The sequence below is a fragment of the Lutra lutra genome, chromosome 13 (assembly GCF_902655055.1).
Source record: "Lutra lutra chromosome 13, mLutLut1.2, whole genome shotgun sequence".
In the NCBI taxonomy this organism is placed as follows: Eukaryota; Metazoa; Chordata; class Mammalia; order Carnivora; family Mustelidae; genus Lutra; species Lutra lutra.
The window spans coordinates 74,458,255-74,481,908 of record NC_062290.1 but is presented as its reverse complement, the minus strand read 5'-3'; the positions used below and the strand labels follow the sequence as shown (position 1 = coordinate 74,481,908).

General features: G+C 36.6%; 1 protein-coding gene across 9 annotated transcripts in view; it reads left to right on the top strand.

Moving 5' to 3' along the window:
• PTBP3 (polypyrimidine tract binding protein 3) overlaps window positions 1–23,654 on the top strand; it is a 121,762-nt gene that overhangs the window by 75,912 nt on the left and 22,196 nt on the right. For all 9 annotated transcript variants that reach the window (XM_047699121.1, XM_047699124.1, XM_047699126.1 and 6 more), the window contains 3 exons: window positions 1,736–1,900; window positions 11,172–11,282; window positions 12,730–12,904. In XM_047699121.1, the coding sequence (XP_047555077.1) occupies window positions 1,736–1,900; window positions 11,172–11,282; window positions 12,730–12,904 (451 nt within the window). The remainder of the gene's footprint in view (window positions 1–1,735; window positions 1,901–11,171; window positions 11,283–12,729; window positions 12,905–23,654) is intronic.

Below are 23,654 nucleotides of genomic sequence, written 5' to 3'. Positions count from 1 at the left end.
ATGCTCGGTTTTCCATGGGCATGGCTGTTTTTTAAAGAGCATAGTTTCGAAAACCAATGGTATAAAATTTTCAAGTAATTATTCATATGCTGTTCTCAAAGATGATGATTCTTTGGAAACTGGATGTTGAGCACTTTGTACATTACCTGATACATAAAAGTATGTAGGGCTTGGGGCGCCTGGGTGGCTCAGTGGGTTGAGCTGCTGCCTTCGGCTCAGGTCATGATCCCAGGTCCTGGGTTCGAGCCCCGCATCGGGCTTTCTGCTCAGCGGGGAGCCTGCTTCCTCCTCTCTCTCTGCCTGCCTCTCTGTCTACTTGTGATTTCTCTCTGTCAAATAAATAAATAAAATCTTTAAAAAAAAAAAAAAGTATGTAGGGCCTAAAGATGCTGTTAAAAGTATAAAAAAAGGGGTGCCTCAGTCCGTTAACCATCTGCCTTCGGCTCAGGTCATGATAGCAGAGTCCTGGGATCAAGCCCCGTATCAGGCTCCCTGCTCAGCGGGGAGTCTGCTTCTCCCTTTCTCCCTGCCCTTCCTCCTGCTCCTGCTTTCTCTCTCTCTCAAATAAATAAATCTTTAAAAAAATAGTACACACCTCATAAATTGTTGTGAGAATTAGAGATATTTGTGTAGTGAGTGCTTAGAATGATGCCTGCACATAGTGTTCCATAAATGTTTAATTATAAATAAATATTGTCGTCTTACTAAAAAAGAGAAGAAGCTTGTCTGCCTGACCCTGCTTGTGCTCTTACATCTCATGCCAGGCTGCCCCACCATTGAATTACCTCCTTACCCCATTCAGGCCCGCATATGGACCTGGTCTTCACTTTGCTCATACTATCTTCCCTATATTAGTCCACACTGTGTGGACCCTTTCCTGACTGTCCTTGGGCTCTGACAGTCCTTTGTACCCTTCTTTTGTTCCTCAGGTTCTTATGTCTAGCAGTGAGCCACCCCCACACATAGAAGGTTCATATCTTATTTGGGCTCATGTTCCCCTTGCCAGACAGCCTGACCACACAGATGTTCTCCTGACATTGCTTGGGCTCACGTGATGCTCATGCCAGGATGCCTTCCTATAGGGATGCATTCCTAACCCCCTCTGAACCACTGTAGCTTCTCTCTTCCATATTTGCATCTAGCAGATGCCACCCAAAGGTTTTAGAACTCAATTGTTTAGGGAGAGAAAAGGAAGAGGTACTTGAGTGGTTTCTAAGTCATCTTTAATGTTACTTTCACATTTTTTTTCTTACTGTCATTTCAAAAATAGGAAATAAAAGGGCTCCTGGGTGGCTCAGTTCAACTCTCAGTTTTGGCTCTGTTCATGATCTTGTGGGTAGTGGGATTGAGCCCCACGTCAGCTTGCACTCAGCGTGGAATCTGCTTGGGATTCTCTTCTCTCCCTCCGCCCACCCCCTACCCTCATTTGCACACACGCTCTTTGAAAAAATTAGGAGATAAAAATCCACATCCAAATTTTCCTCTTCGCCATGTGTGTTTTTTTTTTCATTCAAGTAAATTTAAGCACCTTTCTTAAATATTGTGTCATTGTTAAATGAAAGCAAGACTTTGAATCTTAATTGATTACAGATTTAGGGTATGTGCATCTAGGGAAAGTAGATATGTATATTTTTATTTAACTATATTACTTCGTAGTACTCTATACCAACTGATTTTTAGGATTCATGTAGTGCTTCAGTGTAACTAAAAGTTCTCATTTTGGATCATTTTATAGAGAGCCCAAGCTGCATTGCAGGCTGTCAGTGCTGTCCAGTCGGGAAGTCTGGCCCTTCCTGGAGCTCCTACCAATGAAGGCACAATCCTACCTGGGCAGAGCCCTGTGCTCCGAATAATTATTGAAAACCTCTTTTACCCTGTTACTCTGGAAGTTCTTCATCAGGTAAAGTGGAATAATACTCTTAAGAGACACATGTGACCTCCAAACCCTTGATGTTTTACTATCTTTAGAGTTTTTTGGTTGTTGATTTTGGTTGGTATATTTGTTTAAATAATAATAATTTTTAAAAAAGCCTTCAACATCCTGTTTCAGGTAAGAAATAGTATCAATTAGAGATAAAATTTTTTAAGGACTTTATTTGTTTATTTGTCAGAGAACACAAGCAGGGGGAGTGGCAGAGGGAGAGGGAGAAGCAGACTCCCTACTGAGCAAAGAGTGTGATGTGGGACTCGATTCTAAGACCCTGAGATCATGACCTAGCCAAAGGCAGATGCTTAACTAACTGAGCCTCCCAGGCACCCTAGAGATAACTTTTTGATAGCTTCCTTTTTCTAACTAAAATACTTGATTTAAAGGGATATGTAAGAAATTCTTATTACCTAAGCATGAAAATGAACAAATTATAAAATCCTATAAAAACCACTAGTAGGGGCGCCTGGGTGGCTCAGTGGGTTAAGCTGCTGCCTTCGGCTCAGGTCATGATCTCAGAGTCCTGGGATCGAGCCCCGCATCGGGCTCTCTGCTCAGCAGGGAGCCTGCTTCCTCCCCTCTCTCTGCCTGCTTGTGATCTCTCTCTGTCAAATAAATAAATAAAATCTTAAAAAAAAAAAAAAACCACTAGTAATAATTATTCCTAGAAAGTTAAATCAATATAGAAAACAACTAACTTATTTCTTTTGACTCCTTTCATATGAGTATTTTCATTTTAAAAACTCTGAAAGAAAGTTGTGTGATAATTCTGCATATGTAAAATAGAAGTATATTAAATACTGACTGATAACCAACATAGTTTTCATAGGCTACTCATTAATATTTCTAAACTGTTGTGATAAAAGACACTCCACCAGATCATGGCCTACTATGAATATATTGAATTTAAGAACTGGAAACTCACTTAGTTACATAATTTTATAGTGGATAAAACAGACTCCAGTAATTGATTAATTAAATATTATTGTAGAGAGTAATTGAAAAGCCAGTTAGAACTCAAGCCTCCTGATTTGAGTGCTTATTATATTATTATTATTTTTTTTGAGTGCTTATTATATTTTTAACTGATGCTCCGTATATACACATATCCTCAAAATGTACAGTTACTTGGTAACCTGTATGCATGAACATTTGCATCTAGCCCAAAACCTTCAGTTAGTTTTTGTCCTCTTTTGCTGCATATTGATTCCATTTCATTATACCTGTCAGCCCATATATCAAAATGTTAAAACACTAAAACATGCTTATTTCATATTTATATCTCAATATATATTGCATAGCATGATACCAAGTCAGTCCAGAATCATTTAATTGTTTTTCAGACCTTTGGATTTACATTACTAAGTGAAGAATCATAGGGGTATATATGTGCATGTGTAGTTAAGAATTGCATTCCATCCTAGTCTCACATTTTATCGATAAGGAAACTGGGGTGTTTAAAAGTTGTTACTCTCCCACAGTCTTCGTACTAATTGGCAATAAAGCTCAGATATAGTTCCTGTGCCATGCATGTAAATATCAAAATATACCATTTATCAGGCCTACTGTGTTCCCTGTGATAGCTTTTTGCAAGCCATTTTCTAAATAAATGCATTTGTGAAATTTATCTTAGGGAGGGCTCTATCAGTGCTATCCATAGCCCCCCTCATTCCTTAACAGGGTTCAACAGTTGCTTCGGTGATTGGCTTCTTGGTTCTGGTAGATTTTCTTCTCTTGTTACCCCAGAGTGTTACTGAACACTCTATGATCCATCAGCTGCGTTTGCTTTTGCAACTGTAACATTGAAACTATTGCTATCTAACTTACAAAAGGTGTTTTTGTCCCTGTGGTCAACATTGCCCTCAAACAGCCTTGAACTTAGCTACCGTCATGTGGTCCTGTCCCATCATCCCAGTTATCGTTTCACTGGGAGCAGTAACAAACCTCGTTTCTCTCCCAAAAGATCACAGTGTCCTTCAGGGTGAAGAGGAGTGATTCTGAGAGTCTAAGTAGTAACCATCGGGGTAAGACTCTCAGCCTTTCAGCTAACTGCGCTCCATTCCCACTGCTGGCGGAATAAAACCAAAGTCCTTACTAAGGCCCTTCAGGTTCCCATACGCAGACCTCTCCCCATCTCTTTACCCTCTTTCCCGAATATTTTGCTTATTTAGCTGCCAGCTTTTCCGGCCCGTTTACTGTTCCCCTCCCCCCACTTAATTCCTGTCTAGTCCATTTCTATTTCTTAGGCCTGGAGCACTCTTCCCTGAGTTAGTGACTTTGCTGAATCTACCTCATTCAATTTTCAGGTCAGATTTACGTCTTCATTCTTTCTCTAATTATGTTAAGCCCTCTCCTCCAGCACTTTGTATCATTAGCCAACGAAAGTGTAGAATAGCATAATGATTAAGGATACAAGGTCTGGAGCTGGTTTGAATCTTGGCTCTGTCACTTACTGTCTCTATAACGATGAGCAAGTAACTCACCCTCTTTGTAGCTTTTTATTATTTCTATGCATTTAAAACCCCTAGAGAAGTGTATATATTAAGGTATATATTTGAAAGGTACATATTAAGTGCTCAAGAAATGTTAGCTGTAATTATCAGATGCTAGTAAATTGCATTTGATTGCATTACTAAATTGCATTACTAAAATGCTACTAATAAACTAATCCTTGCTCTTATTGTCTTGTCTATTAAGATATAATTTCATAAGTAATAGCATAAAATGTGATGAATATTGTGATGAAGGAGTACATGGAAGTGTGGATTTTGTTGCTTCTGTTATAATTAATTAGCAGATTATTTAATACTTTTTGCTGAAGAGTTGCCATTAGCTTAACTGTTCTCTAACATCCATTGAAGCTCGTGTTTTTTCTTTAGCTCATGGTGAGGGGATTGAATGGCTGAGATGAGAGCAGTGCTATTTCAGATGAGGAAGGCTAAGGGAGCTTTTCAATATGACATTTGAGCAGAGGCTTGAAGTATGTGAGGATATAAGTTATGTGTACATGTGGTAGCATAATGATCTAGTCAGAACAGGAAGTGCAGAGTCTCTAAAGTGGAAGTGTGCTTTAATGCGTTGAAATATCAGAAATGAGACTATGTTTTGTAGTGTAAGAAGTAGGAAGGCCATAAATGATAGAGTCTCAGAAGGTTTGGGATCCAGCTGATGGGAAGCTATTAGAAGATTTTGAGTACAGTAGTAAAATGATAGATTTATGTTGCAGTGAAATCACTCTTGTTGCTATGTTAAGAATAAACGTATAGGTGTAAGTGGACGATCTTGGCATAGTCCAGATGAGAGATGGTGAGACCCACGTGAGGATGTTGTCACAGGCAGTGATGATAATGGATGTATTTGGAAGGATTTGCAGATGGTTTGAGTAGATGTGGATTATGAAGAAAAAGAGAAGTAATCAGGAATGCCTTTGAGACTTTGGGTATGAGCCTCTGCTAAATACAGCAGTCTTGTACTAAGATAGTGAAGACTGAGTGAAGGGGCAAAAAGATTTGGGGCAAGGGTGGGAGGTAGTGGTTTGGAGATGTTAAGCTTCCTATTAGGCATGCAAGTGGTAGATGTTGAATAGACAGTTCGTAAATAAGTCTGGATTGGGTGTAAGAATTCAGGGCTGGAGATGTGGTTATCATCAGCGTATGGGCGGTAATTAAAACCATTGGATTAGATGGTGTCACATAGAGTATTTATAGATAAAGAGGATATTTATCGACTGATCCATAATGTAAATTCAACCTGCATACTAAAAAATTCCTTTGTGCGCTGAAAAAGTTCAAACAATGTTCTTATATAATCCATTACTTCCAAGTACTGTTATTTATGGGGGACTTTTATGAATGTCCATTAGATGAATGTCTTTGGGATAAAGGACTGATCGTTTTGAATTGCAGAACAAAGAAAAATAACTTGGAAAAAGCAATTATTTCGATATTGAAAGAATCAGTGCTAGTAATGTAAAATTCTTGTTCTTGAGGCACAGTGAATGGTTCAGTTGGTTAAGCATCTGCCTTCGGCTCGGGTCATGATCTTGGAGTCCTAAAATCAAGTCCTACATTAGGACTTGCTCAGCAGGGAGTCTGCTTCTCCCTCCGCCTCTCTACCTGCTCATGCTTGCTCACTCTCTCTCAAATAAATTAAAAAAAAATTTTTTTAAATAATAAAATAAAATTCTGGTTCTTAAGTCTTACCGTTTTGTTGGGTACAAAAACTGTTGTAAACAAATTATGGCCAATACACTTTTTACAAGTGAGTACAAATGAACTTTTTCAGTCTCTAGTAAGTGCTACTTTTATAAAAATCATGATGAAGATTAATTTTACCTGACTTTGATCTTAGTATTCTCTTTATCCCATTTTTAAAGTCTAAAAAGATTAAAATGCACAGGAAACATCAAGAGTTGAGTCTGTGCGTTTATGACAGCAAAATAAGTATGTTAGGGAAATAGAGTCACAGAGTCAAATTATTGTAATCAATATTAATAAATCTATACATGTTAAACTTTCCCAAATGATAATCTTATGAGACCAAATTGTTTAAAAATTAGTATTTTGATAATTATGAAAAGATGTTAAAAATCACACTTGAGGCATTAGCCTGGATTCCCTGATGTTGGTCCTCACTTACTTTGTTCAGAAGTATCAAAATGATCTTTGTAGTTCCTCTCTCAACAAATACAGTCGAGGGGACTCTGGATAACTCTCCATGATTAGCCAGTTCGGTCCGTTTATTTTTTATTTATTAATTTTTAAAAATATTTTGTTTATTTATATGACAGAGAGACAGCAAGAGAGGGAACACAAGCGGGGGGAGTGAAAGAGGGAGAAGCAGGCTTCCCACTGAGCAGGGACCCTGATGTGGGGCTCCATTCCAGGACCAACCTGAGCCAAAGGCAGGCACTTAATGACTGAGCCGCCCAGGCACCCCTATTTCAGTCCATTTATATTCTGTTAGCACATTTGTTAAAAATCACACAGCCCAACAACACTCAGGATGTACATTGTACTTGGTGTTCCAAGTTAAATGAGAGAAAGAATATAAACATTAAGGAAATCTGAAAGTTAAGTTAAAATTAACTAAGTTCTGTGCATAATTTTGTGTAAAATTATTCCAAATTTGAGAACAAATTATATGTTCTTGCTATTTCATTAATATTTTACATCAAAAATGTTTATTTAAAAAAATTTTTTTTTTAGATTTTATTTATTTGTCAGAGAGAGAGAGCGCACAAGCAGGGGAAGTGACAGGCTGAGGGAGAAGCAGGCTCCCCACTGAGCAAGGAGCCTGATGTGGGACTCGATCCCAGGGTCCTGGGATCATGACCTGAGCCAAAGGCAGACGCTTAACACTGGGCCACCCAGGCGTGTTTTTGTTTTTAAAAAATTGTGTGCTGGGGCACCTGAGTGGCTCAGTGGGTTAAAGCCTCTGCTTTCAGCTCGGGTCATGATCCCGGGATCCTGGGATCGAGCCCTACATCGGGCTCTCTGCTTGGCCAGGAGCCTGCTTCTTCCTCTCTCTCTGCCTGCCTCTCTGCCTACTTGTGATCTCTGTCTGTCAAATACATAAATAAAATCTTAAAAACAAACAAACAAACTGTGTGTTACTATAATTCTCCAATCAGGTCTGAGTATACTTCTTTATCAGTTAATAAAAGGCATTTATGTGTACCTATTTATATGTTAAGAATTACACTCAGTGATATAGAAATGATTAAGACAAAGTATATACCTTCAAGAAGCTCTCAGTCTAATTAAAGGAGGCAGATAAGTAGACAAATGTATAGTACAATATAAGTAAAACAAAATAAATACTTATATTCGAGACCAAGAAGGGAGTAATACTCTGGAAAGAGAATGAACTCTGTTTATATTTGGGAGAGGCAGAGAATTTTCTGGTGTCATTACTTCCTGAGCTGAGTTTTGGAAAAGATAAACGAAAATATATTGGTTTCGGCACAGAGTTCTAAGAAAAGGGAATACCCACACGTGTAGGCTTAGAAGTCTGAAACCAGGGGCGCCTGGGTGGCTCAGTGGGTTAAGCCGCTGCCTTCGGCTCAGGTCATGATCTCGGAGTCCTGGGATCGAGTCCCACATCGGGCTCTCTGCTCCGCAGGGAGCCTGCTTCCTCCTCTCTCTCTGCCTGCCTCTCTGCCTACTTGTGATCTCTCTCTGTCAAATAAATAAGTTAAAAAAAAAAAAAAGTATTTAAAAAAAAAAAAGTCTGAAACCACTTTGTATATTTAGAGAACTATAGACAACTGCACCTCGTTGGTGTAAATAGTGTGGTATAAAAAGTATCAGGAAATGTGGTTAGAGAGGTACACCAGGGCAAAATTATATATGATATAATCTTGTACTTTAGAATACTACCTGTGGCTGCAGTAAAAAAAATCTGTTGCTACTTCTTTGGCCAACACTCAGTTGATGCACTCGTAATATTTAGATTGGGGGTTGTATGTGTGTGACCATAGTATCACCAAAGGCGGAAATAAGGAAAATACAAGACCTTTTCCCAAGAATGCTTATATCTTAAAGAAAGATAAAACATAAAATCTATATTCTTTGATAGTCATGTGAGAAGAAGGCAAATTTGGTCCTTTAAAAAAAAAATATTTATTTATTTGAGAGAGAGAGACACCATGAGTTGGGGTAGGGGACGGGGGAAGCAGACTCCCTGCTGAGCAGGGAGCCTGCCGCAGGGCTTGAGCAGCGCCCCAAGATCATGACCTGAACTGAAGGCAGACACTTAACTGACTGAGCCATGCAGGCCTCCCAGTTAAAAAGGGAGGACCATTTGGCTATTAGGGACACTCAGAGATAGTATTTGATAATAGCAGTTTGGTATTCTTTTATAAATTCTAAGACTGTTACCTAGGACACACAAGTATACTGAAGAAATGCCTGTTATAGGACCATTAAAAATACAAAAACAAGGGGTGCCTTGTTTTTGTATTTTTACATGGCTTTGCGGGAAGCGTGCTTCTCCCTCTCCCACTCCCTCAGCTTATATTCCCTCTCTTGCTATGTCGCTCTCTGTCAAATGAATAAATAAAATCTTTTTTAAAAAATACAAAAGCATGGGCGCCTGGGTGGCTCAGTGGGTTAAGCCGCTGCCTTCGGCTCAGGTCATGATCCCAGGGTCCTGGGATCGAGCCCCACATCGGGCTCTCTGCTCAGCAGGGAGCCTGCTTCCCTCTCTCTCTCTCTCTCTGCCTGCCTCTCCATCTACTTGTGATCTCTCTCTGTCAAATAAATAAAATCTTTAAAAAAAAATAAAAAAAAATACAAAAGCAAATTACTTATGTTTTTCAAAATAGTTAAATGAGAGATTAAGATCCTGGAGTTCTAAATATGAGCATAATTAAATTATCTGCATTTTTAAAGACATTAAATAAAGAACCCTCAGACATCTGATTTTAAATAATAACGTTTTTTGGTTAGCTCTTCTAGGACAAATTGTTTCCACAAATCTTGGTAAATAGTACTATCTCCTCTAAGAAGTGTCTGACTCTGAGCTGATAATATGTTAAAGAATATTTTTGCCAAAAATTAGTATTTGGACTTTTAAGATGGTTTATTTTGAGGGGTTTAAAATATATATACGTTTTACTATTTTAACCTCTTTTAATTGTGTAGTTCAGTAACATTAAGTACGCTCACATTGTTTTTCAGTTATCACCAAACATCTTGTATCTACAAAATTTTTTTTATCTTCCTAAGCTGAAACCTATTAAACAATAATTCCTCATTTCCCCTTTCTCAGCTACTGGTAACTAAGATTCTACTTGCTGTCTCTGTGAATTTGACTATTCTAGGTTACTCATATAAGTGGAGTCATGCATAATTTTTCATTTTGTGACTGGCATATTTCACTTAAATGTCTTCAAGGTTCATCCATGTTGTAGCATGTGTCAGAATGTCCTTTCTTTTAAAGGCTGAGTAATATTCCATTGCATATATTTACCACATTTTTGTGGGTGGATATTTAGGTTGCTTCCATCTTTTGCAAATAAGGCTGTTGAACATGGGTATACAAATAGCTCTTTGAATCCCTGCTTTCACTTCTTTTGGGTTTATACTCAGAAATGGAATTGTTGGATCATATGGTAATTGTATTTTTTATTTCTTCAAAGAACCACCATACTATTTTCCATAGCAGCTACACCATTTTACATTCCCACCAACAGTGCACAGGAGTTCTGTTTTCTCCACATCCTCCCCAGCACTTGATATTTCTCATCCTTTTTCATTTCATTTTTATTCATAACACTTTTTTATGATGAGACATCATGTTGTTTATTTATGGTCTATCCTTCCTCAAGGCAGAGGCTCTTGTCATTCACTGGTGATTTCCCAGGGTGTAGAACAGCGCTCTGTGAATATTGAATGAATTAATGGAGCAGCCTCTAGAGGAACATTTTGTAGTTTCTCTGCCTATAAAAATCTCAAGAAATAGATGCTGATTCTCATGGTGAAATAGCTGATCCAAGGACTCTTCCGGTTTCATTCATATGCTTTGTAACACCATTATCTCATAACACTGATTAATTCCTATTGTAGTGTCATGTTGTCAGTATTGTGCCAGTTATGACATACTGTAAAATAGGTGAAATACTTGAGTGCCTGTTGTCATGCACTGTGTCAGGCATTGTTTTAAGCCATGCATGGGTATAAGTCATTTTTGTATCAACAGGTTTTTTTGTTTGTTTGTTTTGTTTTTAAGATTTTATTTGTCAGAGAGAGAGAGAGCGCGCATGCAAGTGCATGCACGAGGAGTGGCAGGCAGAGGCAGAGGGAGAACCAGGCTCCCCGCCAAGCAAGGAGCCCATTGTGGGATTTGATCCCAGAACCCTGGGATCATGACCTGGGCCAAAGGCAGACACTTCACCAACTGAGCCACCCAGGTGTCCCTGTACCAACAGTTTTAATAGAGGAAATTATTTTCACTTAAAAAAGGAGTTCATGGGTCACCTGGGTGGCTCAGTCGTTCAGCTTCTGCCATTATTAGCTCAGGTCATGATCCCGGGGTCCTGGGATCAAGCCTCACATTGGGCTCCCTGCTTTTCCCTCTCCCACTCCTTCTGCTTGTGTTCCTTCTCTCGCTGTGTGTCTCGCTGTCAAATAAATAAATATTTATAAAAAAAGAATAAATAAAAATGGAATTCATGAATCAAGTTATATTTATAAAGGTACATTAGCCTAATTTCTTCCTTGCTAATGTGAACTTTTTCCAGATATTTTCCAAATTTGGCACAGTCTTGAAGATTATCACCTTTACAAAGAATAATCAGTTTCAAGCCTTGCTTCAATATGCTGACCCAGTGAATGCACATTATGCCAAAATGGTAATTATGATCTTTCTTTATTTTTCATTTATCAGTCACTTCAGTGATAGCAAAGAATGCCATCATGTCTTTTCCCTTATTGTAGTTCACAATGTGTTTTTATAGTATATACATAATATAAAATTTTGTTTTTAAAGGCACTGTTCCATATGCTTTTTAAAATAATAAGTAAAAATTAACTCCCTTCATATGAAATGGTTTCAAATCATTTATCACTTCTCAGATCTTTGGGACTCTTTTCTGTCATATATAAAGTCTAGAGTGGAGCACAGTATTCCTAATAAAATCTGACTAGTAAAGTAGAATTATCTTTGTCCTTGTGTCTTCATTTTCTTCTATTAAATTAGCCATATTGGTTGATACCGTTTTTGTAACCATATTTGCTATTGACTTTTGTTGAGCTCTGAATTGGTGAAGATACTACATTTTAGGAAGTTTGCTGCTGTTGGTTTATATTGCCCCCTTTTTCTTCCTTTTGTGTTTGTGTGTGTGTGTGCTTGGGTTTTGACAAGATGTAAGATTTCATGTTCAGTTTGGTTATATTTCACCGATGTCTTACTGAGATCTGTTCCTAACGCTAATTCTCTCTGGTATCAGTATCTGAATTATTTCTAATTTCTTTTCAAAGATAGGGACTAAGGCTTCTAGTAGTTTTTTGTATACTGTCTGCCTTTTGATTAGGAGTATAGACTTTATATTTGCTGTACCCTCTGTCTGTATATATTATTTTATACCATTATGATAATGTACTCATCAGTAACTTATTATAAATATTTTTGTATATTTGCATTTTCTTATGTATTTTGGTTTCTGATTTCTGTTTTTATAAATCTTAGCATTTGTGGAAGTCAAGTGACTACAAATATCCCTTTGATAAGTTTTTGTTGTTGTGAAGGGAGGCTTTGCTGATCTCTGGTCTTATATCAGAACTGACTGCAAAATTTCCCTCAAGTTGTTATTCAGACTATTATAAAATAAATTTACAAGAGAAAAAAAAGAGATAATTCATATGTTGTGGTTCTTACAAGTTCCATTTACAAAGGCTTTATTTCATCTTAACCTACATAAAGTATACTAAAAAGTTAAGATGAAATATAAAATCAAATCATTCTTAAACATTTGTTGGGACAAAATAATTAAAATGATAGCTAGTACGATGCTCAATAATGTATAATATTTTTCCAAGCTTTTACATTTCTCTTCTTTCATTTGATCTTACCACAGATAAGATAGGGATTATTATAACATTGTGAAAAACTGAGATTTTCTTTTTCTCTCTTATGTTTATATAGTGAGTGACAGAGGTACAAGTAAACACAGGTCTTTGGCTATTAGTCCATTTCTCTCTGCTTTATACTTGATTGCCACTCTCTGTCAAAGTAGAAGCTACTTGATTTATCAGTGTTGTTGTCTTGCAAAACATCAGTCCCTTTCTTACATGCTTTAGGCTCTGGATGGCCAGAATATCTATAATGCATGCTGCACTCTGCGTATTGACTTCTCCAAGCTCACCAGCCTTAATGTGAAATATAATAATGACAAAAGCAGAGACTTCACTCGTTTAGACCTTCCTACTGGTGATGGCCAGCCATCCCTTGAACCCCCTATGGCCGCTGCTTTTGGTGAGTAGTTCCATTTTGAGTCACAAAGCAAGTTTTCTGAAATCATAAGTTTATTTATTAATCCATGTGTATCACCCTTTTTCTTCTTGGATTCTCTCAGGATTTCTAAAGGAAAGAAAAAAATCTTGGAATAAAATGTGTTCACTGATTAAATCTTAATATTAGTAGATTCTGTTAGTTGGCAAAAACAAATGGATTATCTAAAATTGAGTTAAAAACTTATTTTCTAACATTAATCTTACACATTCTTTTATAAGCCATACAACCATTTCCTTCAAATTAATAGTGTTACATATTAACATGGCTTTGAATGTGTTGATTTATAGCCATAGAATATTGATATAAGTGCTCTTGAAAGAAAGTGCTCTTGAAAGAAATGCTTCTCTCTTCTGAAGTAGTGGTATTTTAAAACTAGGGCCTAAATTAGTGCCCTTTATGTAAATGGCATAATCCCATAGAAATCCTCTTCTTTGAGAAGAGAATTTATCTTACTTTGTTTGGTTTTTTAAATATCAGAACTCCTGTTTTTATCTTTAATTTGTGTGAAGTTGCATTTTTTCATTAACAAAAATACAGCCTTCTGAATTGTCTCTGCGATACTGCTTTGAAGAGCTTTTTGTACTTATTTAAAATTAGTTATCAATAGATTTATAGTTTTAAAACAAAAAAGGAAGGAGCAGTGAATGGCCCAGTTATATCATTAGGTTAATGTGTGATACTTTTTGGTTTTGCAGCCCTCAGAAGTGTGGTTTATTATCTAGATCAGTATTAAATTTTATTTCCCATTGTGATTGGTTTCCCTTTCTCAGGTGACAACATGAAATACTGCTTATTGAGCCCTTAAGTGGTATTTAGTCCATCTTTATCTTACAGGTGAGAAAAATGAATCCTTAGCCAAGTGCCCCACATTTTCTGGAAAGTAGTTTGTAACTTTATTTCCAAGTAAAAGCCTTTTGTTATTTATAACTGGAAAAGCCAAGTGAATTGTAGTTCATGTTCCTACATTGTTAAAACTTTTGTCTTGGTCTAACCAGATTTTTGTGTTATAATATTGGTTACCAGCCTCTACTCAGCATATCCAGTTTGGTAGAGCCCAAAGGTCTTTGTAATCACAGTTCCAGCAATCCATAATTGAGGCTGTAATTAAAGTTTACCAAAACTTGGCTATCAAATGCAGAATTGCACTTATTCTACTAACTGAGTATATATTGTTGATGTAATTAATATCCTACATTGTGGGAGGAGGACGTTTTAAAAATATGATCAAGAATTTTGGTTTCTGAATATACAATATCAGAATATTAACATCCTTTTTCATTGTTTCAGTAAATCTCAATGCAAAGTAATGTCTCCATCTTAAGATAACTAATTCATCAACAGAGAATAATAATTTTCTTTTTTAGTATTATGTGAAGGTTTACCCTGCTTCTCACTAATATTTGATGCAGTTCACTGTTCCCTTGTTCTTTTCCTCTTGGCTTCTGCAGTACAGTCTCCTGAGCGCTTCCTGCTTCACTTTCTGTTCTTTTTTTCCTGAAAGGTTCTTTACAGTTCCTGGGTTAAGTCATAATTACTCTGTGTTTAGTGACATACATTATACCATTAGAAGAGCTTCTAAAATATGCAAATATATTTCTTAACACGCATGTAGTTATCACCCAGGCTAAGGAATAATAGATTTATACAGCCTGAAGAAACATTCTTTGTGGCCCTCTCATTGATTATGTTCTCTCCCTCCCTGCTGCAAGATCAGTCTCAAATTTGATGGTAATCATTCTTTTGCTTTTCTGCTTTTCCCTTGTGTGTGTTTTTCTTACCACCCATTATGCAGCCCTAAGTGCTAATTTAAACATTTTTCATCCTTTATTTAGAATTTTATGTAAATGGTATCATGCTCTTCATCTTTTGTGACTTGTGATTCATCCATATTTATATATGTATATATGTGGTTGTTGCTTATTCATTCTCAGTATCAAGTATATAGATACCCATTGTATGAATATACTGCCGTTTGTTTATCCATTCCTCTGTTGATAGACGTTTGGGTTGTTTTAGCTTGAGGCTATTACGGACAATGCTGCTGTGAGATTTTCCTGATCACCCTTGAGGTTGAATGTATTTTTATTTATTGGCCATTGTCCCTTACTCTTTAACTTTGTTGCCATCTTGTGTGTGTGTTTGGCTTCTTGTTTTTTTCTTGTTTTCTTTTTGTGGGAATTTTAAAATATATATCATACCTACTAGTCCTTTGTTGATTTTATGTGTTACAAATCGTTTCTTCCATTTTTGGCTTATTGGTTTATTCTTATCATGGTATTTTTATCTAGTCAGATTTATTATTTGCCATGTTCTTTATATTTGTGTTTTTTATGTCTTGTTTAAGAAATCCTTTGTTACTAACCATAAGGAACTCTTGATTATAGGAAACAAAGTGAGGGTTGCTGGGGGATGGGGATGGGGTAACTGGCTGATGGCCATTAAGGAGGGCATGTGCTATAATGAGCACTGAGTGTTATATAAGACTGATGAATCACTGATCTCTACCTCTGAAACCCATAATACATTACATGTTAATTTAAAAAAATAAATTTTTTTAAAATTGAAGTTAATATGTTAGGACCAAGAAAGGTTATAAAAGGATAGATAGACACCTGCCTGTTATCTAATATGCCATATTACTGCTGAATTCAGAGAAAGGTCTATCCATTGAACAAAATCATTAGCTGTTAGCATAGGCCATTGAGCTACAAAGCCAAGGAAAGTGTATTCTTCAGTTTAGAAGCCAGAGTCTAGTACCACGGCTTGATAGAGATTGGGAAGCTGTTACTAATTATCAAGGAACCCACTTCTGCAGGTGACCTGAAAAAAAAAAAAATGTGTTTTTTTACCCCCAAAGGACCTAGGCCTGCTTTTAGTAGCCTTAAAAACTGTGTTTGCAACTGAATCGATGAACTCAACTCAAGACTGAATGAATGAATCAGTGACGAAAACCAACTTATTTTTCTTTGTCATTATTTTCATTGTTCAGTAGAAACAAATTAGTGAACTGTAACTTCATCCTTTAACTAGCTGTGTGACTTTGAGCAAGTTGTGGAACCTCTGTGTATCCCAGTTTCTACAACAGTAAAATGCTGGTAAAAAAGAAATGTATCTCCTGGGGCGACTGGATGGCTTGGTTAAGCGGTCTGCCTTCGGCTCAGGTTGTGATCCCAGGGTCCTGGGATCAAGCCCCATGTCAGGCTCCCTGCTTGTCCGTCTACCTGCCGCTCCCCCTGCTTGTGCGCTCTCTCTCTAGTGCTCTCTTTCTCTCTCAAATAAACAAAATCTTAAATATCTATGTAAATAGATAGATAGATCTCCCAAAAAAAAGAAGAAAAGAAAAAGAAATCCTTTGTTACCCTGACATCATAAAGATATATACTCATATTTTAAAGTTTATAGTATTTTAGTAGTTCTGTTTTGAAATAATTTAAGTTGCAAGGATAGTACAAAGAATTCCCTTACAACCAGAATTATCCAGACTCCCTAGTTCACATCATTTCACATTTACTTCATCATCTCTCTGATTATATCGAGGGCGTGGGTAGTTGTTTTTTCTTTTTCCTCTTAATACTGGAGAGTAGTTTGCAGGCAAGATGCCTCTTTATGAAAACTCAGTGTGTGTTTTCTAAGAACGAGGATGTTGTTACCTAAACACAGTTAGTTAATGAAAATCAGGAAATTAACATTCATACAATACAAAAATTAGAGAATATGGATTCTCTAATCCCATAGACCTTTTAAAAATTTCACCTATTGCAGAAGTAATGTTCTTTATAAGAGAATTTTTTTTCTGGTAAAGATCTAAACCAGTATCAGGCTAATTTATTTAGCATGTCTCTTCAGAAAGTCCTTTAATTTGGAACATTTCCTCATTTTTTGTCCTTGGTGATCTTTGCATTTGTGACGATTTCAGGTTGGGTATTTCATAGACTGTCTTTCAATATGAGTGTCTCTTTGAAACAGTGTTACCTTTTTGTCGGTTGATTAAATCAGGAGACGGATGATGTCAGTTTATCCAGTTTCTGGTGATACTAACTTTGATCACTTATTAAGGTGGTTTTTGCCAAGTTTCTTTCTAGTAAAATTACTGTTTTTCTTTGTAATTAATTTGTAGAGTGAATCATTGAGACTGTATAAATAGAATGTTCTTCATCTCTTTTGACTCAATAATTTTACCATCCATTACAAAAATTTTTTGTTACTGTGTTGCCTGCCTTATGGGAGATTTGTTAATTCTGTCCTTCCTTTGACAGTTATTACCTGGAATTTTATTACAAAGGATTTTTTTTTTTCTTTTCACATCTTCCTTCCTCCCTCCCTCCCTCCCTCCCTTCCTTCCTTCATTATAAATGAATTTGATACATAACATTGTGTGAATTTAAGGTGTGTAACAAGTTACTTTGATAGATTTATATATTGTAATGATTGGTGATGTAGTGATGTATATCACATCACATAATTATAATTATGGTGTCTATATTCATTATACTGTGCATTAGGTCTGTATGGCTCTAGTACTTATTTGTTTTTTTTCATGTCAGTATGGTCTTAGAGATTCTTATTTTATTCTATAGGTTTTGTACTATTACTTTTCATTTTATGTTCAATTTTCCCAGGTTTGACCAGTAGGAGCCCTTTCACACCATCTTTTGTGGCTCTTTGACATACCCCTATCATCATTTGAACACTTCCTGACTTTCTGGCTGAAGATAGTTGAGATCTTCTTTACCTTCCCTGTCTTAGTGCTGCAGTTGGCTACTTCAATGAGTCCCAGTTCCTTTTAGTGGAAAATGGTATTTTGAAATCAATATCCAGGCATTAGCTGTGCTCATTGGTAATAGGAGCATCATTGCTTCTAGGCATTTTGAATGAACATTACTGGGATATGTGTGTATATACTTCATAAATACATTTCTGTGTGTATGCTTCATAAATGTATGTCTCCATGTGGTTAAAAACCCACAAATTTTAACTAATACCTCTAGTTCCAACCTAGCATCTTTTCATACTGTTACCTCCCTACTTCAAGAAGGAGATACCTAGTGTTTTAGTCTCACCATGTTTACTTAATTTGCTCAATCCTGTATTACACAGAAAGTGGCTTCAGACTTGTTAACACATACCAATTAATTTCAGCTGAATATTTGCTTCAGTAGTTTCCTTGGCCTTGTTCATGGGTCCGTTTATTAGTCTTTTCTTTTGTCATCTCCACAGTGCTTAATATCTGATAGAGTAAATCTCTCCACCGTATTCTTCAAGAGTATCTTAGCAATACTTGATCATCTTACTTATGAATTTTAGGATGAGCTTGTCAAATCCTCAAAAATTAAAAAAAAAAAAAGCTATTGAGGTTTCCATTGGATTACATTGACATTATAAATTACCTAGAAGATAATTGACATCTTTATAGCAGAGTCCTCCAGTCTTTGAATATTGTACATCCCTCCATTTTTTTTTGAATGTTCATTAATGTCTTTCCAGAGAATTTGGTGACTCTTCTCCATAAATGTTTCCATGCTTTGTTTGATTTATTCCTCAGAATCCTACTTTTTAGATTCTAATTCTAGACCTACTATTTATAATCTCTGTGACTTTGGGCAAATTGCTTAACTGCTCTCCACTTTTGTTTCTTCATATGTGAAATGAACATAATAATAGTATTCAACTGGTAGGCTTATGATAAATATTAAATGTGCTAATGTACATAAAGAGTTTAGAATGGTTCCTGGAATAAATGCAGTGCAAGTTTCAGTGATCATTGTTATTTCACTGTTGCTAATATAGAAATTCAGCTTTGTTGTTTCTTGATTTTATATTTAGCAACTTGATAAAATTGCATTCCTTATTTCTTTTTGTAGGCCCTTATTTTCTTTTTCCCTACTTTAAAAAGATGCACTGAACTTCTAAAATTTATATAGAAATGGAAAAAGAAGCTATTGAGAATAGTCAAAGTAGTTTTAAATAATTTTTTTAAATACAAGACTTAATGTAAAGCTGCAGAAATCTAGCTAGTTTGGTGGTGTAAAAAGGATAGATAATATAGATTTACATTAATGGCGCTAAATACAGAGTGTAGAAATAGACCCATACGTATCTAATTTGTTGATTTTTCAAAATGTAAAATTCCATAGGGAAAGAAGATCTTTCAGCAAGTTTTTGGACAGGTAGATACTCATATTGGAAAAAGTAAACATTTTTTTCTGTATCTTGTACTATACTGACAAAGTGGATCTTTAGACCTATAATGTAAGATTTTAAACCTGTACAACTTCTACAAGAAAAAATAGGAAAAAATCTTTTCAACTTGCGATAGACAAAGGTTTCTTAGAACATAAAAAACACAAATCAAAAAAGGAAATAACTTATGTATTGTATATCAAACATTAAAAGTTTCACTGTTTATGATGTATTCAAAGTACTGAATGGGAAAAACCAGAAGCAAAGAATACTCTCCCTAGCAAAGCTATAATTCAGAATAGAAGGAGATACAGAGTTTCCCAGACAAACAAAAATGAAAGGAGTTCATTACCACTAAACCAGTCCTGCAAGAAACATTAAAGGGGACTCTTCAGGTAGAAAGGAAAGACCGAAAATGACAGTATAAAGGTGGGAAATACAAAAGCAGAAAATATGAATATTTCTATAAAAAATAAGTCAAGAACACCACACACATAAAAGGATGTAATATAATAAGATATATCTAAAACATGAGGAGAGGAGGAAAGAATGGGTTCAAACTTGGACAACCGTCAACTTAACATATACTGCTATGCAGGAGAGATCTTATACAAATCTAATGGTGGCAATAGATCAAAAACCACTAATAAACAGGCCAGAGTATAAAGAGAAAGAAATCCATGGGCACCTGAGTGGCTCAGTGGGTTGAGCCTCTGCCTTTGGCTCGGGTCATGATCTCGGGGTCCTGGGATTGAGCCCTGCATGGGGCTCTCTGCTCAGCGGGGAACCTACTCCCCACCCCTGCTTAGTTGTGATCTCTCTCTCTATCAAATAAATAAATAAAATCTTAAAAAAAAAAAAGAAATCAAATATATCACTAAAGAAAATCAGGAAAAGATGAGAAGTGAAAGGCAAAGGACCAGAGAAAATCTTCAGAAACGGCCACAAAGCAAGTAATTAAGTGACAATAAACACATCTATCAGTAATTACTTTTTGGGGGCGCCTGGGTGGCTCAGTGGGTTAAAGCCTCTGCCTTCAGCTCAGGTCATGATCCCTGGGTCCTGGGATCGAGCCCCACATAGGGCTCTCTGCTCAGCAGGGAGCCTGCTTCCCTTCCTCTCTCTCTGCCTGCCTCTCTGCCTACTTGTGATCTCTGTCTGTCAAGTAAATAAATAAAATCATTTAAAAAAATAATTACTTGGGGCGCCTGGGTGGCTCAGTGGGTTAAGCTGCTGCCTTCGGTTCAGGTCATGATCTCAGAGTCCTGGGATCGAGCCCCCCCGCATCGGGCTCTCTGCTCAGCGGGGAGCCTGCTTCCTCCTCTCTCTCTGCCTGCCTCTCTGCCTGCTTGTGATCTCTCTGTCAAATAAATAAGTAAAATCTTTAAAAAAAAATTACTTTTTGAATGTATAAATGGAGTAAATGCTCTAATCACAACATATAGGTTGACAGAATGGATTTAAAAAACAAGAGCCATCTACGGTGCCTGGGTGGCTCAGATGGTTAGGCATCATGCCTTCAGCTCAGATTATGATCCCAGGGTGCTGGGATCAAGTCCCACATTGGGCTCCCTGTTGAGTGGGGAGCCTGCTTCTCCCTCTGCCTCTCTCTCTGTCTCTCATGAATAAATAAAATCTTTTTTAAAATATTTAAAAAAAAAACCACCCAGACCTGTCTATACACTGCCTCCAGGAGACTCATTTCATACCTAAGGACACCTGCAGATTCAAAGTAAAGGGATGGAGAAACATCTGTCATGTAAATGGATGTCAAAAGAAAGCTAGAGTAGCAATACTAATATCATACAAAATAGACTTTGAAACAAAGACTGTAACAGACAAAAAAGGACAAAAAAGGGGACAATCCAACAAGAAGTTATAAAAATTATAAATATTTATGCACCCAATATAGAGGGACCCAAATATATAAAATAGCTAATAACATAAAGGAACTAATCAATAGGAATGCAGTAATAGTAGGAAACTTACTTATACCAATAGACAGATTATCTAAACAGAGAGCAAGGAAACAGTGGGTTTGTAGGACACACTGAAACAAATCAGTTTAACAGATATATTCAGAATACTCCATCCTGAAATAGCAGAATACATTCTTCTTGAGTGTACACGGAACATTCTCCAGGATAGACCACATATTAGCCTACAAAACAAACCAACAAATTTAAGAAGATCTAAATCATACCTTGCATCTTTTCTGATTACAATGCTGTGAAACAAGAAGTAAACCACAAAAAAAAAAAAAAATCTGGAACGATCATAAATACATGGAAGTTAAATAACATGCTAGTAAACAATGAATGGGTCAACCAGGAAATAAAAGAAATTTTAAAAGTACATGGAAACAACTGATAATGAAAACACAACAGTCCAAAACCTCTGGGATACAGAGGTCAAAGTAGTTCTAAGAGGGAATTAATACAGGCTTGTCTGAGGAAGCAAGAAAATGTTCGCATAAACAACTTAACCTTATACCTAAAGGAGCTAGAAAAAAACAACAAACAAAACCTAAAACCAGCAGAAGGAAGGAAATAATAAAGATGAAGGCAGAAATAAGTGATATAGAAACTAAAAACAGTAAAAACAAAACAGCAGAACAGATAATGAAACCAGGAGCTGGTTCTTTGAAAAAAAAATCAGTAAAATTGATAAACCTCTAGGCTTGTCAAGAAAAAAAGAGGAAAGACTCAAATAAGATCACAAATGAGATAAATCATGAACACCAAAGAAAGACAATTATAAAAGAATATTATGAAAAACTATATGCCAACAAATTGGACAACCTATATGAAATAGATAAATTCCTAGAAACATAAGCTATCAAAACAGAAACAGGAAGAAATAGAAAATTTGAACAGCCCGATAACCAGCCAAGGAATTGAATCAGAATCAAAACACTTGCAACAAACAAAAGTCCAAGACCAGATGGCTTCACAGGTAATTTCTATCAAACATTTAAAGAACAGTGAATACCTGTTTTTCTCAGATTATTCCAAAAAAATAAAAGAGGAAGGAAAACCTATATTCATTCTATGAGGCCAACATCATCCTGATACCAAAACCAGATAAAGACACCATTTAAAAAGAGATCTGCATGCCAGTATCCCTGATGAACATGGATGCAAAAATCCTCAGTGAAATGCTAGGGCACCTGGGTAGCTCAGCTGGTTAAGTGTCCGACTCTTGACTTCAGCACAGGTCATGATAACTCTGGTTTGTGAGATCAAGCCCCATATTGGGCTCCTTGCTCAGCATAAAGCATGCTTGGGATCCTCTGCCACTCCCGCTTGTGCACGCATGCGCACTCACACACACACAAACTCTCTCTCAATTAAGTAAATAAGTAAGTCTTAAAAAATCCTCAGTAGGGGCACCTGGGTGGTTCAGTCGGTTAAGTGTCTGCTTAACTGAAAGGACTATTACACTGTATGTTAACTAACTGGAATTAAAATAGAAACTTAAACGTTTCAGTGCTTGAAAGATAAGAAAATCAAAGGCAGGCTACAGACTTGAAGAAAAACCCTTGCAACACATACATCAGACAAATTAGTTATATCAAGTTGCATGAAGACCACTTACAGCTCAATAATAATAAACAAAGAAAAAGTGCACAGATTTGAAGAGATACTTTACAAAAGATGGTATATGAAGGGAAACAAGCTCATGAAAAGATGCTCAACAGCTCTAGTCATCAGGGAAGTGGAAAATAAAATCACTGTAAGATAGTCCTGCATGCGCATTAGAATATCTAAATTTTATAAAGTTTACTATACCAAGGATGTGGACCATTTTTCAGTGGCATACAGTGTTGGCAATGTAAAATTTAGGTATGACACTTTGGAATAGAGTTGGGCAGTTTATTATTTTTACAGAGACAGCAAGAGAGGGAACATAAGCAGGGGGAGTGGGAGAGGGAGAAACAGGCTTCCCCAGGCTGAGTGGGGAGCCTGATATGGGGCTCAATCCCATGACCCTACGATCATGACCTGAGCCAAAGGTCTGGTGGCACAGTCATTAAGCATCTGCCTTCAGTTCAGGCCATGATCTCAGCGTCCTAGGATCAAGCACCGTCTGCTTTTCCCTCTCCCTCTGTCCCACCCCCTACTTATGTGCTGACTCATTCTCTCTCTCAGATAGATAAATAAAATCTTTAAAAATTACAAGAAACAAAACAGGTGAACTTAGGGAAAGGGAAAAATAAGATTAAAAAAGAGGGAGACAAGCCATAAGAGACTCTTAACTATGGGAAACAAACTGAGGGTTGCTAGGGCAGGGAGAAGGTTGGGGAGGTGGTGTAATTGGGTGACAGACATTATGGAAGGCACGTGATATAATGAGCACCAGATATTATATGCAACTGATGAATCACTAAATTCTACCCCTGAAACTAATAATATAGTCTCTATTAACTAAATTGAATTTAAAATATAATTATAAAAATATATATGTCAAAACTTCACAGAACAACTTTTATGTATATACAGTTTATTTGGGTGTAAATTAGATAACTTTC